Consider the following 14467-nt stretch of genomic DNA (forward strand, 5'->3'; position numbering starts at 1 on the left):
AGTGGCGACAGTGGCAAGGAAAAACTCCCTCGGAGCTTGGGGAAGAAACCTTGGGAGGAACCAAGGCTCACAAGGGGGGACCCATCCTTCTCTGGTCAAACTACCTACAAAATTATTATACTACTAATATTAATAGTAGTAGTAGTAAGTAGTAGTAGGTGTTCCTAATAAATAATAATATATATTTGCACCTCCACAATTCTTTTTAACATAAATCAATGCAAGGCATCCAGGGCACCAATATCATCAGATAGCGCAAAACTAAAATGTGTCTTAGCAGCATCATGACAATCAACATGATTAAGCATCAAAACTGGGACAGTCAGAAGCAGAAAAATCAAAGCATGTGGCCCTGTTTATGTCTGGATCCCAATTTGGAGAACAGATTTGGATCTCTGATACACAGGGCAGGAACAGAAGGAGGGGATGAATGTTGATAGTCTTTTGGCATCTCACTGACTGCTTGATCAGAAGAGAATGTGACAGAACACCAGTTCCTCCAGGGAGTCTTCCTAAGGCAAACGTCTACATGAACAAAATGGCACGAAACCACGTCATCAGATACAGCAGAAAAGCACTCATAGCTTATCTACCACATTCAAGTTCACTAACTTGTAGTTATAAGAGTGAACGGAAAGTGACTCATAAACAGAAATTATATGAACAGAGCAAAGGTGAGGGAAGGTGCCACCATGAAAGGCATAACTGCCCCAAACAAATAGTCATTAAAAGTTAAACTAATGCACATTCAAGCATTTATCCAGATAAAAGGAAAACAAGCATCAAACAGGCCGATATTACTTCGAAAATCTGGTCAAACCTGTTACTTCTGTGGATAATTTCATTAATTCAGGATGGCAGCCAGAAAGGACGTCATAAGATGCTTCCGTAGCAGCCATTCTCTCATGTAGTGGATCATAAAACCATTTAGTGCCAACTCAGGAGTACAGCGGAAGGTAATAATACAGGCAAAGTACATTAGAATCATAGTAATAAGACTAGGATAACAGCATTCTTTTCAGACTAAAATTCATGTGCAACATATATCTCAGAAAGTAGCCTTTGACACTACATGGCTGATAACTGCCACATTACTAGTGAAAATCTGTCCTTGCTGAACTACTCAGATTAAACATAGTCGATCCATTGTTGACAATATGATAAAACATTTGCATGGTCAGACGAGCAAGGGAGGCCAACCACATCAGCCACAAGAGAACAAGAAGACTTGATGTTAAGTCTAACTGTCACATAGTGACCTCCAGTGGCGAAGTAGAGGACAGAGGACGGAATAAACAACCCTTGACATGATGCAGCCTGAAACACCTGCAACTACTGTAATGCACACAGGAATACATGAGTGACTTCTGTATAGTAGATCAGTCAAACTAAAACATAACGATTATAATGGCAGGGCTCACTTCTTCTTGAAGAGTAGCTCTTGTGTACATGCATCTCTCTCTCTCTCTCTCTCTCTCTCTCTCTCTCTCTCTCTCTCTCTCTCTCTCTCTCATATAGTCATATGCAGAAGTTCGAACATTTTACGTTTTATTGACTATCAACATAAAATTCTACAGAGAACAAACATAAAAAATGTGCCGAAATGTGCAGAACCTCTGCATTCTATGTAAGTGCATGCATATACATTAAAAAAAAATAGGAATAAAATAAAAATGATTGTATTTTATTGTATTTTGTATTATTATTATTTTGTATTATTGTAAATTGTATTCTACAATAATACAAAAAAATTTATTATTGTAGTTATAAAAATTCGTGAAATACATAAAATGCATTTTCTTTTTTTTTGCATTGAGACTTTTACATTGAAATTTACGGGCCAGTTTACGTTAATAAATGCTGCGGTTGCAGTTCCTTCACGCCTCTCTGTTTGTAAAAAAAAAAGCTCACAAAATATTTGAATGCGTAAACGGACGTGAATAAATTCGTATACATGCAAATAAATGACTGTAGTGAAATGTTGGAATAATTAAGGCGAAATGTGCTGACTGGGCTCCGTGGTGTGCGCGGTATTATCTTTCCTAGCAGGCGCCGCTGCGCTGGCTGCCCTGCAGGGTCCTGCGGCTCTAAAGGGTCGGAGCTCACTGCAGTTCAGTCTCCTTCAGTTCGCCCTCCAGCCGGTGCGCTTCACTGTAGCCAGTCAGCCTCGGGGAGAAGTTGATAAAACTTACTTAAGTTGATCGCTAGTCCAATCTATTAACAGGTAAGACGTGACCACGAAGTAACGTTCCATATATGTTAGCCTGCTCGTTTTCGCGCTTTGCGCAGGCTCGTTTTTTACACTTGCCGCTTTGCTAGCACGTCGTTGGCTCTCGGAAGCTAACGCTAGCCGGTTGGCTAGGCTAGCTGAATGACAGTTAGAGGGTTGGCGTGGCCTGTTCATCACGCAAATTATGTAATAAAAGTTTCACATGTTGCTGTGAAACTAATACAGGTTAAACCCGTCAGAACTCGTGTAGCGAGTTAAATATATTGGTCAGACGAGAGCGATACAGCCCATGGCTTTAGCTACGGCGTGACCGGCGTGCTAGCTAATGTTAACAGCACAGAGTAAATCAGTGAACCCACCCAGCTGAACGTACAGTGCTGACCGCTGGTTTCAGCAGCTGCACAGGAGACGTGGCCTGGTGACACAAGCAAATTTACTTGCTTAATTTTGTAACCGAATTCCTGTTAGATCTGCACTGAGTGAAGTTTCGTTTTCTGCCTAGCTTACATAGCTATAGGCTCGCTAGCTGACTGGTAAAACGCCCTTTCCAGAAGTTGACGTGCAAGAAGCCGCCTGTGTCTTAGACTCCGTTCAAAACAGCAAACTGCCACACTAAACAGTATGACAAAAATAGTACACCACCAATAGAAGTCCATTCATTAGTGTAGTATGTGGTTTTGGACGCAGCTTTCGAGATCTTTAACGTTAAAAGTCTGGTACTTTTAACGTTATGTTCCAGTGTTGAGCTTTAGTCTTGTCAGGTCTAGTTTGTCCGTTTGAACGTCCATTGTTTTTGTCCACAGGAGCTGTCTGGAGCTGTCTGACCGATATGGCTTCCAGTTTTAACCTTGTCAGTAGTTTGTACCTGTTACTTGGTTTATGTACTTTTTAATTTTGTTTTAAAGCTCTTTGTGGTTTGAGCTAGTAACCTGATCATAAGAGCATTTATGAAGCGGGGTGAGGAACCCTGAGTATCAGCTTAGCTCAGAAAATACTTCTTAGTTGATGAGTGAAGCAAAGTGTTAAACCCAGGTAACTGTGATTTATTACTTCCTGAAATAGAAGGTGTGGACTAACTAGTCATGTTTGAAAGACTTGGAATTTCTCAGATATGTCATGCCGGTACTGAGCTTAAAATATAAGCACAGGTGGGCAGCATTTGATGCATTTGTAGTTCAGCAAAACTAATGACTTAACAATTCTTTTCCTGTACCTCTCCTGCATTAGATAACCTGACCATAAGATTCTTAATGCCGTCTTTCGTGTGGTGATTTCTAAAGACTAGATCCTGTATGCACTCCTAAGATGCATAGATCTGGATTTCCCGATGTATTAGATTATCATGCAGTGCGTCAGTGCACGGAAGCCTATTTGTGTGTGGTCATTTCCTCCTTGCAGTGACTCAGAAAGGTGGGGCCTACTGTCATGTCAGATTAGCTTGGCCGTCTGTGTGAAACACACAGGGCCAGTTATCAGACTGCTAACACTGCGTCTATGAGACAAATTATGGCAAACTGGAGCTAGAACTCTATATTCAGCCACACCCTTTTTCATATGACATTTAAAGGAATTTTGCACATAGGCAGATTGCCACTTTGTGTTGTTGGGTTGTCTGCTTCATGGTTAGGCTAGATTTACTCTGAAATCCTATAGATTTTCCTGACCATTTTCTACTTTTGCAGATAGAATGGCAGTCCCCCCATGCTATGCTGATCTTGGAAAATCCGCCAAGGACATTTTCAACAAGGGATATGGTATTGTGGCTGTCTTTTAAAGAAATATGAAGAAGTATTTCTGATTGTAAAGTGTTGTTTCTGTGGATGGTTCTTTTGTTGTGATTAGTTCACTGCTTTGTTTTCTGAAAGGCTTTGGTCTGGTGAAGCTTGATGTGAAGACAAAATCGGCCAGTGGAGTGGTAAGTGCTCCATGACCAGCAGTTTGATGGCTCGAACCAGTGAAGGGAACGGCATTTTTTATTAAACAACTACAAATCGCTACTGTTAGAATAAAACATTGTATTTCCGAAATGGTAACATTACAAGGGCAGGAGAAATATGTTTAAAATCTTATGTAAATTAATGGAGAATTGTCTTCCAAGTAATTTTAGGGCATCTCCATTCATCATGAAATTTTGATGCAACGTGCAGCTCATCTGGCAGTTCCAAATCATGCTAAATTATGTAAAACAACAAAAATGGAGATACAAAGTTTTGTCCAGACAGTGACAGTATGCACAGCTGTAGTGTTGAATTCCTGTACAGTGTGAAGTAGTGATGTGAAATCACTCTGTCTTGTCCCTCGGCAGGAGTTCAAGACTTCTGGGTCCTCTAATACTGACACCAGCAAAGTGGTGGGCAGTCTGGAAACCAAATACAAGAGGTCTGAGTATGGCCTGACCTTTACAGAGAAGTGGAACACTGACAACACCCTGGGTACAGAGATCACCATTGAAGATCAGGTGTGGCTGCAGAGACAGAGTGGAGTAAGATTTTATGAAGCAGTTTTTTTTTATTGTACTTAATGCTATTTGTTCTCACTTTTTGTAGATTGCGAAGGGGCTGAAGTTGACTTTTGATACCACCTTCTCGCCAAACACAGGGTAAGTTATTTTTTCAAGATTTTCTCAAGCTGTTTGTGAAATTGTAGTTGGCTGAACAGAATATAAGGCTGAGTATGACGGGAGTGCAAAAGGTTTAACAGCAACTCGACGAGGTCTTGAAGCCTCAACACGTGTGTCTTGTTTAAGGAACATTTGTTGCTGGCTGGCAGGGCTCAGCAACAGCTGTAACCTGATATCTTATTGAGTAAGTCTGTGTTGTGTTTTGAAAGAAACATAGTACTGTATTTTTTTTAAAATTTTTTTTATTTTCTTTAAATTTTTTATGGGTGTCTGGCACATGTGGTCTGATGTAACAGAACTGTCACAGTTTTCTGGGGGGGCATAAATCATGTCAGAATGCTGAATGTCTAGTGATTCGGTGTGCGTTCTCATATGACCACACATTGACGTTGCATTCTCTAAAGTACAGCAGTGTGTTGGGGCCTGATGGTTTCATAACAGTGGTAAAAGGACATAGTGAATGACACTGCTTGCCATTGCAGCAGTAATTTTAAAGACCTAGTGGCTTCTATTCTGCACCGTTTTAACCAGACTTGTTGAAAAGGTATTTATTTACGCTTGCCTTTGGTATTTCAGTAGATGCCTTTTTGTTTTTTCCACTCCAAAGCCCTTGTGTGTTGTGATAAGAACTGTCTTGGTTTGTGAAAGAAGATGGAATTAATATGTAATGTGAAATTCAAAGGCAGCATTTTATGATGTTCTGAATATTTTTAAACAGTGGTCAGTGAATGTGGCCTATTTAAAGAACAGGTTTTATGCAGACCACAGCCAATTGTAAGGCCTGATTTATGGTACCAGCTGAGAGAGATTAATTATTCCTTCTAGCAGCAAAGTCAAGCATTTTACTTGGACTTGGCTTTAGTTCTACCAAGCATTTAAATAATATGGCCAGAGTTGTATTATACCAGGAGTTTTTGAGTTCACTACAGCGCTGAAATTGTAATATGGTTGGTCTTCTTTTTAACCTACACTGTTCATATTTTAACAGCTCTTTTGTTATAATAGATTGTCGCAGTAAGCCTGTAACTATGATAACTGTGCTTATTTTTTCAGTGCATTTATGAACTTTATTGGTAGATAATTACTTACAAATGATCAGCATTGAACACATGCTGATGGATGCTGTTTGATGAAGTGTTTTATTGTACTCAGGAAGAGCAGATTGTTTAGGAGACACTGGGCAGCTGTGCTGTAGCACTGCATTTTATTTATTTGACTGCGTTTGTAAGCTAGTAGAAATAAACGTTATGTTTCTCCACAATGCTAATACAGTTTCTACATTTTCAATTTCTGTATTTTTATATTGTTTATGTATTGGCATCTGCAGCTACGCACATGAAGAATGTTGTATATCTGCATCGGCCCACAGTTCTCATGTCTGTGCTTCTCTAGTTGGTCATCATAAGTGAACTGACAGCTGTGATTTATTAACTTCATAGAATATTATCATCTAACATTGGATGCTGATTTTCAACAGCAAGAAGAGTGGGAAAGTCAAGACTGCCTACAAACGCGAGTATGTCAACTTGGGCTGCGATGTTGACTTTGACTTTGCTGGCCCAACTATCCATGGTGCCGCAGTGGTCGGTTATGAGGGATGGCTTGCGGGATACCAGATGTCCTTTGACACAGCCAAGTCAAAGATGACTCAGAACAACTTTGCTGTAGGCTACAAGACAGGTGACTTCCAGCTGCACACCAACGTGTAAGTACAGATCCACATCGCTCATAAAGTGCCACTTGATTGAAATATTGTGGCCCTGTAATGAGAACTGAAATGTAGTGTAAAATAGTGAGCAAAAAAATTGTGAAAATAGCTTTCATTACAGTGCACAATGGTTTGTACATGTAGTTAGTAAATTAGTATTCAGTTTGTTACTGTTCAATAATTTTGTCATGGACACTTATGATGTTGTGATACTGATAGAATTTCTCAATTTCTGCTGCTCTCTGCAGTAATGATGGCTCAGAGTTTGGTGGTTCCATCTACCAGAAAGTGAGCGATAAGTTGGAGACAGCAGTGAACCTGGCTTGGACTGCAGGCAGCAACAGCACACGCTTCGGCATCGCTGCCAAGTACCAACTGGACAAGGATGCCTCCATCAGCGTGAGTGCTTTACTCTTCAGTCAGAATGTTACTGATGGCAGCAGCCGTTGTAGTGTGATTAATAAGGTGTAATCCACAGCTGGTGATAACATTTGTTTTTATGACTGCTCACAAAATGACTGCCAAATTCTGAAGTGGAAAATCGAAATTGGATTCGGATTGGTTTCACATCATTGATCTTAGAGTGGAGTTTCTGCTGTTTTTACTTCAAGCTGACAAAGAATTAACTGAACTTAACTGAAGACTTGATGACTTTAATCTTTCTGTAATAGTCTGTCTATAAATATCATTGCCTTTTTTTTAACTACTACAGTGTTTTACTTCACTGTTTTCAATACTTTTGAATGAAAGATCTAGAAAATTTTCAGCTGCAGACTTTGACAGTCTTTTGAACAGTTTTGCTCTTGTGATCTTTGTATTCCATTTTAAACAGCATTTCTGAATAATGCAAATGTTTCTTGAAAGTACCAAGTATTCTTCAACATGTCAGCTAAGTCGTGGTTTTCAAGCCTTTAAGTTTTCTAATAAGCTTGCTAGAGAATGGCTAAATGAATTCTAGCTGGGATTTGTCTCAGATAACCTGTCTAGGTAGGTGAATTTGCTGCAGGAGGCTCAGAAGAAATATGGTTACTTTTTATGCCTTTTAAGCTTTTGTTTTTAGATGCAACTTGTCTAGACTGCTTGCTGACCTGTGGCAAAATCCCTTGACCAGTTTTGTCCTTTCAGTATGGTTGGAGTAAAGTAGTAGCTGTGTAATGTTTTTATAGCTTTCCTTTCTCTAATTTCTGAACTTGTGGGAAATGCTCAGGCTGGTTTAGTTTTAAACTCTTAATTTCACTTTCCTTGCAGGCCAAAGTGAACAATACTAGTCTTGTTGGTGTTGGATACACACAGACCCTGAGACCAGGTATGATCCCGATCAGCTACATTTTTGCATTCGATTTGCATATGATTTTTTATTTGAGTATAGCAAAACTTGCAGGGAATACTCAGTGAATGTTAAAATAACTTGCGTAAATGCAATTTAGGGCTCCTCAAACTTTTTGCTGCTTAAGTTTGACGGTGCTGCAATTGTTTTGTGCAGGTGTGAAGCTGACTCTGTCTGCCCTGGTTGATGGAAAGAGCATCAACGCTGGTGGCCACAAGCTGGGTCTGGGGCTGGAGCTGGAAGCCTAAAGCCCAGCTCGTGCTCATGTCAGGGACGAGGGAATATCAGAGGAATCTGGCCTTAAATCTTTCTCCAACTTAACCAGCAGGGGAATTCTGGATGGAATGGGATATGTTCAAAGGCTACAACAAAAGCAATCATTTTAGTATCCATTGCAGTGGTGTTTATTTTTCCCCTTCCTGGTCATGGTGCCCATTTTTGGTTTGTAGATGTTCATTTCCTCATCTGAATCCAGCACTGCCATGGCAATGAAATACTCCAATTGCATCAGTGGGCATCTGAGCCCACATTACCTGTTCAGCAAGACGTTGGTGATCTGGGGGAATGTGACAAACTACATTTCCAATTTCACTGTTGCTATCATCTGATATTCCTTAGTCGTCTGAACACAGCTTGTGCAAACGCTTAACTCAATTTTAAAGGTTATACCTTCTATTATTTAAACACCGTTACATGTTTTGTTTTGTTTTTTCCCTCTTCTCTTTTCCATACACACAAGGACATACTTAAACTGTGTTGTACCATTTTTGCTTTGTCAGCCATCGGGATTGAAACATAGTTGTACTTGAAGCCTGCCCTTAAACTAAGCAGTTTTTGGGTGGCCTAATTGGGTTACTGTCTGAAAGTAATGGAGCTTGAAATAGGAAAGCATGGCTGACTTTTTGTTTTCTGCACAGACGACTAGGTGAAGCTTGTGGTAATGCCAAATTGGGTACTCTGGATGTGATTTGAGTTTAGTACCTGAAGCGTTCAGTGTCACCTTCATGACCCTGACTTGCTGAAGTTGTGCTTTCACAAAACCTTAGAGGTCCTTATGTGTATGTGTAAACTTTTCAATAAAGTCTTTGAACTCCACTGAGGGTTTCGTTTTGACTGGCATGATGTTAATGGTAAACAGTTTATGAATGAGCTAATCTATTCGGTTGGAGTACAAGCTTTACTCCTTCTGTCGTCAAAATAAACAGTCTTGCTGTTTAAAGTAGAGATGGCACCCATCCAATACCTAGTATCAGTATCTGGCTAATAGCTGCCATTTGATTTTGGGGGGGAAAAAAGTAACAAATTCTAGTATAACTTGGTTATAACAAATTAATTACTCTTTGAAATTTAGGTATGAAATTAGAATTACAAATAACTAAATAGCCTAGTTTTGAACAAATATGTGCGGTTTGCGATTTTGTAATGTTGCTGTGTATTTCTTGTTGAGCTGTTTGAGCATTGGTATCAGAAAACAATGAAACTATCTCCAAAGTTAGTACTCTAAGATTATGTGGAAAATATTTTTATATTTAAATCACTCTCTGCATTAATATCAAATGGATGTGTAACACAATGTTAATTTGATTTGTTGACCATTGGTCAAGGTTTAAGTAAAGAGGTTGACTGTACACACATCAATTGCTGGTTAGTTGATGGTAATTCAACTAATACTTCTAAGCTTTCCAATGTATATTGTAAGCATTTCTCTGTTGAACGTAAGTCTTCTCATTTTTAAATAGCTGTATAGGATGTTAGTGTTCTGCTGTGTACAACCAAATGAAATTTACAAAGAGTAGTAGTTTCGCTGCACCACATGGAGTGACTTGAGAGGAAAAGAGAACAAAATTCATATGCTTAAATAATATTTATTCAGACAATAAATAGCATTAATATACACTTTTATCTATCCAGTGCTAGCTGTATAGCAAAATATTTCATTTAATCATATACATTCTACATTCCATTTTATTATTTTTACATTCATCAGATTTCATGCATACAGCAAAAGCAGCCACGATCAGAGCTCTTAAGTTGAATTTAATCACAGCACTTGTTTGTTTTAATCAGCTGTTAACTCTAGTCATGCAGTTTCTAAAGCATTTATATCACATTCATTCTTGATCATTCTCAGTTCCAGTCTGAGTCTCTAGACAGACAAGTCTACGTCTCTTACATAGATACTCCATTCTCGGCTACTTTTGGCACTTGTTTTTTCTGCTCTGCGTCTTCCTTCACATCAGTGATGGCAGATTTCTGTTCTTTGTCTTGCTCTTTCTTTGATGACATTTTTAGAGCCGGCTCTATGCTTTGATCAGGTTTTGGGGGAGCGGTGTCTTTTTCAGGAGCTGTAATTTTTGTGCTGTCCACTTTTGGGATCTCTTCCTGTGTCGCACTGCTGCCTGTCTTGTCTGATTTCTCAGTTTTTGAGTCCTTGGCTTCTTTTATGTCTTTATCCGTTTTTGTCTGGTCTTTTTGTTCTTTTTCCACTGATGTCTCTGAAACACTTTGTTCGAGTTGTACATCTTTGGAGGTTTCTTGACCTGTAGGCTTGATGATGTCCACCTTTTTAATGTCCTCGGAACTCTCCAGTTTGCTCTCTTTGGTTTCTTTTTTCTCAGGTTTTTCTTCAGGTTTTGTTTCCTTTTCTGCAGGTTTTGAGGGTTCATCTTTCTGAATGACTTCTGACTGTTTTTCAGTGGATTTGGTTGTTTCACTTTGCTCTGTTTTAAAAGTGTCTGCCACCTTTTCTTTAGTGGCATTTGCATTTTGCGGAGACGGCCCCTCGGATTTTGTCTCTGCTGTTGCAACTTTTGGCTGCTCTTTTTCTTCTTTCTTTGATTTGGCATCATCCACTTTGTCTATATTCGCCTTGCCTATCATGTCCTTTGTGCTGCTCTCCTTTTTCTCGGATATCTCAACTTCTGTTTCATTTGCAGCAGATTTGGAAGCATCACCCTGTGTTTTTTGTCCCTCGGTTGACTTGGCACTTTCTCCCTTTTCTGGCTTCACAGTCTCTGTACCACCAGCTGGTTTGCTCTCTACTTTTTTCTCTGAATGCTGGTCAGGTTTTGTTTCCTTGTCTTTATCTTTTGGCACTGTTTCTTCCTTTACTCCCTCAGTCTGTTTGGTTGCATCTAGATCTTTTTGTACATCCTCCACATCCTTATCCTTTGTACTTTGTGCTTTTTGAGCATCGTCTACATCAGCTTTTGAGGTTTCTACTGTGTCCTTTGATTCTGCTTTGCTCTCCTCTTTTGGAGCAGTCTCCTGTTCTGCCTCAGCTTTTTGAGATGCTGGCTGTGGGTCAACAGTGGACGCATCAGCCTCTACGGATTTCACTTCACTGGTTTCCATGTTTTTCTCTGCTGATTTTGCTGAAGTGATATTTTGAGGCTCGGCTGTAGTTGTCATCTCTTCTGTCACCTTTTTGTCTTCAGGTTTTGGAGAGATTTTCTCTGTGGCCTTTTCTTTTGGCTCGGGATCTTTAAGTGGTGGCAAATGTGGACCATTTGACTTCTCCTTTGGCTCCGTTAGAACCTCTTGAGTAGCTTTTTGCTCCATTGGCTTTGGTTGTTCTATACTGTTTTTCTCTACGTCTTTTGCTGGCTCTTTCTGTTTGTCAGTATCAAGGGGCATCTTCTCGTCACTGGCTGTATCTGCTTGTGGCTTCTCTGGTTTTATTTCTGCATCAGCCTCCTGTGGTTTGGACTCTGCGTCAGCATCTTTAGTTTCGGCTTTATCCTCAGCTTTTTCTTCAGGGAGTTCTGGTGCAAGGCCTTCATGCTGTGTTGGTTCAGTGTCAATGTCAGCTTCATCGTGAGCCACAGAATCATCCACAGACACCTTTGGTGTGTCGTCTTCTTTTTCAGCTGGCTCTTCTTTATTTTCCTCTTCCACCTGTTTGGGGCTGCCTCCATCATCATCTGTGGCCTCTTTCTCCTCTGACTGGACCTCATTTTGTGCTGCCTTACCTGCATCCTCTTCTTCGGTGCTCACCTTCTCTGATTTATCGCCCTCTCCCACCCCACTGCCGTCCTCAGACCCTGTGTCTGATATCTCTACATCCTCCCTGGTGGTCTCTGTAATGATCTCCTCAACAAACTTGTACTGTGGCTCTGCTTTCCGAGGCGCTTCCCCCTGCCTTGTGACACAAGGGAGAGTATAGATGGGCGACTGCCTATAAACATAAGGTACTGAAACATGTGCATCAGAGAGAGTGGAGTACCTCGACTCTTCGCCCTCCAACAGCTTTCTGTTGGTAAAAAAGCATAAACGTGGTAGATATGTTAACTCTTACAGAATTTTAATTCTTGAACATATTTTAATTCCTTTTCTCATTAATTTTATAGGTTGTAAGGGGATTTATTTTTAGTGAGACTCCTGATGACATTCTAATTGTGACTTTTACCTGTATGAATAGATTTCACTGTCCAAGGCCATTTTCACATTGAGCAGATCCTGGTACTCCTGCACATGGCTGCTCATGTCATATCTGGTGTTTTTCAGCTCGTGTTCCAACTCTCTGATGGTGTCCTGTGAATAAGCATGAAAAACCCTATTAAGACACTGAGTGCATTAATGTATAGCCAAATCACAAAGAACACACTTAGTTACTTAGTGAATGTCCAGATGTTTATGAAGAATAACTATTCTGGCAGTTCATTAAGATGTTTTCTCTGTCATTACTTTCAGAGCTGATCTGATTTCTGAGCTTTTTGAAAGTTCTGTTGTACAGGCCACCATTCAGCCGGCAGTGAAGTGACAGTTTTCAGCTTTGGGTTTTTATGCTTAAAACCTGAAAACTCCAGCACAAAAATGGTTGCTGAGTGAAAAGCCATGTCTGTTTAGACTTAGTTTATGAAAAATAACACTCCTGGAAACCATGCATTAATAATTTTTGTAATATTACCCTGTGGGCTGATCCAGTTTCTTGGCCTTTTGAAAGTTCTGTTTGTACAGACCGTCATGTGTCCTGCAACTTTGTGCTGCTGCACTTACAACCATAACAATCTGAACGCATGGCTACTGAGAGAATGACCAGACCTCCTTTGGTTTAGTTTATGAAGGACAAAACGCTTGGAAACCATGCATTAAGATGAACTACGTTAAGATTTTATGAAAATAATGCAGGATTCCTGTGCATATGGTGAGTGCGGCAGTGCAGACCATCACTTATCCTGCAGTGAAGGTGGAAACAGACCTGATAGTGGTGGATCTCAGCTTTGTGCCGCTGCTCCAGGTCGTACAGCTGCCTCTCCAGCGCTTCTCTCGTCCCCTTCACGGAGTCGAGCTCCACGTTTCTGGACTGCAGCTGCCTCCTGTAGTCGCCGATCTCGGCCTTGGTGGCCATGAGGGTCTCTCTGTTGATCTCGGCGGCTCTGGTCAGCTGGGCCACGTGGGCTCGGAAGCGCTCGTCCGCGGGCTGGATGTCACACACTGCGGCGTGACCTTCAAGCTGCAGCCTGATGTCCCTGAGCGCCGCCGTGATGTCTCCTCTGCCGAAGCCGCACACGTCCTGCCTCACCTGGCTCTCCTGGATCTGGGCCACGATCTCCGCCACCTCGGCTTCGTGGTTCTTCTTGAGGAAGCCGATTTCATCCGCCAGCGCGCTCGCCTTCCTGTCCAACTCCTGCTTGGCTACGTGCGCCTCGCTGATGAACTTCTTGAGCGCGCGCACGCTCTCCTCAGCCTCGGCTCTCTCACGCGCCTCCTGCTCGCACTTCTCCCTCAGCGAGTTAAACTCGTCCTGCAGACTCTGCAGGCTCAGCCCGACCTGGTGCTTCTGGACGGTCATTTCGCGCAACTGCTCCCTCAGTTCCTTCATCTCCGGGTCATACTCCTTGGAGAGAGCGGCGGAGGACTGGGCTTTAAGCCGTATGGCTTCTATCTCCTGCTCCAGCGCTCTGTTCTGGTTCTCCAGGTGACGAACCTTCTCGATAAACGCGGCGAAACGGTCGTTTAGGCCGCGAAGTAACTCTTTTTCATTCGTCACTTTTACGGGGATTATTTCGCCCGAGAGCTGGTAGGGGAAGTCATAGAGGTCGCCGGCTTTGGGAGCTGCTCCATATTCTCCTCTCAGGGCTCCGTTAGCTCGGCTCCGCGCCGTTGCTAATCCGGCGCTAACGCTAATAGCGCTGGCCCGTGATGGACGCGCTTGCAGCGGGTAGCGCTGCTCTTCCCGCCTCCTGCCAGGTGACTTTAGCAGACGCTCCATTGTGAGACTGCTGGCTGACCCTCCTGCCCCTCAGGTTTTTATATACCGCGCTGGATGCTTGGCTTGCAGAACGAACCTGTCTGTAAAACCTCAGCATCAGCTGCTCTGCTGCAGCAGCTCGGTGCCCAACAGCCGCGACGTCACGAGAACCCCGATCCCCAACACACACAGTTCCGTAGGGTGAAGTAACATTACAGACAAAATATCAGATCAGTATATCAAAAATCACTGCATTTCTCTCATGTACTGTTAGCTTCATTTAATCGAGTGTGTATGTAGATTTCTGTGCTGAAATACGTTGCGTTTTGTTTGCCCACGGTGTGCTGCGTCTACCCCCTCGTCTCTTACAGTGGCTTCCAGTTTGAGTG

At 41.7% G+C, this 14467-nt stretch overlaps 2 protein-coding genes across 3 annotated transcripts; one reads left to right on the forward strand and one right to left on the reverse strand.

Annotated features, from left to right (window-relative positions):
* Nucleotides 1–2091: 2091 nt before the first annotated feature.
* On the forward strand, nucleotides 2092–8980 carry vdac2 (voltage-dependent anion channel 2). Its single transcript, XM_036574023.1, has 9 exons — nucleotides 2092–2224; nucleotides 3913–3984; nucleotides 4096–4145; nucleotides 4536–4688; nucleotides 4777–4829; nucleotides 6328–6555; nucleotides 6807–6957; nucleotides 7807–7864; nucleotides 8042–8980. The coding sequence occupies exons 2-9, from the start codon at nucleotides 3918–3920 to the stop codon at nucleotides 8131–8133; spliced, it is 852 nt and encodes a 283-aa protein (XP_036429916.1). The 5' UTR covers nucleotides 2092–2224; nucleotides 3913–3917; the 3' UTR covers nucleotides 8134–8980.
* A 764-nt stretch (nucleotides 8981–9744) lies between these two features.
* On the reverse strand, nucleotides 9745–14215 carry LOC118810339 (neurofilament medium polypeptide). Of its 2 annotated transcripts, XM_036574022.1 has the most exons (4): nucleotides 13086–13825; nucleotides 12294–12418; nucleotides 12111–12137; nucleotides 9745–12026 (listed from the first exon to the last, which is right to left on the reverse strand). In XM_036574022.1, exons 1-4 carry the CDS (start codon nucleotides 13707–13709, stop codon nucleotides 10055–10057), a joined length of 2748 nt encoding a protein of 915 aa, XP_036429915.1. In that variant the 5' UTR covers nucleotides 13710–13825; the 3' UTR covers nucleotides 9745–10054. The 2 variants fall into 2 exon arrangements, with proteins under 2 accessions (XP_036429915.1, XP_036429914.1); XM_036574021.1 differs by having other exon boundaries at nucleotides 9745–12137; nucleotides 13086–14215.
* Between the last annotated feature and the right edge of the window lie 252 nt (nucleotides 14216–14467).

This window comes from Colossoma macropomum, unplaced genomic scaffold (genome assembly GCF_904425465.1).
Source record: "Colossoma macropomum unplaced genomic scaffold, Colossoma_macropomum, whole genome shotgun sequence".
Classification (NCBI taxonomy): Eukaryota; Metazoa; Chordata; class Actinopteri; order Characiformes; family Serrasalmidae; genus Colossoma; species Colossoma macropomum.

What these genes read in the sequence shown, in the direction of transcription:
- LOC118810339 (XM_036574021.1), bottom strand. Translation starts at nt 14,099, where the DNA reads ATGGAGCGTCTGCTAAAGTCACCTGGCAGGAGGCGGGAAGAGCAGCGC. An exon ending in CTGAGATCCACCACTATCAG is followed by an intron (nt 12,419 to 13,085) that starts GTCTGTTTCCAC and finishes GCTTATTCACAG; the next exon opens with GACACCATCAGAGAGTTGGA. An exon ending in AGTGAAATCTATTCATACAG is followed by an intron (nt 12,138 to 12,293) that starts GTAAAAGTCACA and finishes TTTTACCAACAG; the next exon opens with AAAGCTGTTGGAGGGCGAAG.
- vdac2 (XM_036574023.1), top strand. Translation starts at nt 3,918, where the DNA reads ATGGCAGTCCCCCCATGCTATGCTGATCTTGGAAAATCCGCCAAGGAC. An exon ending in CAAAATCGGCCAGTGGAGTG is followed by an intron (nt 4,146 to 4,535) that starts GTAAGTGCTCCA and finishes GTCCCTCGGCAG; the next exon opens with GAGTTCAAGACTTCTGGGTC. An exon ending in TTCCAGCTGCACACCAACGT is followed by an intron (nt 6,556 to 6,806) that starts GTAAGTACAGAT and finishes TGCTCTCTGCAG; the next exon opens with TAATGATGGCTCAGAGTTTG.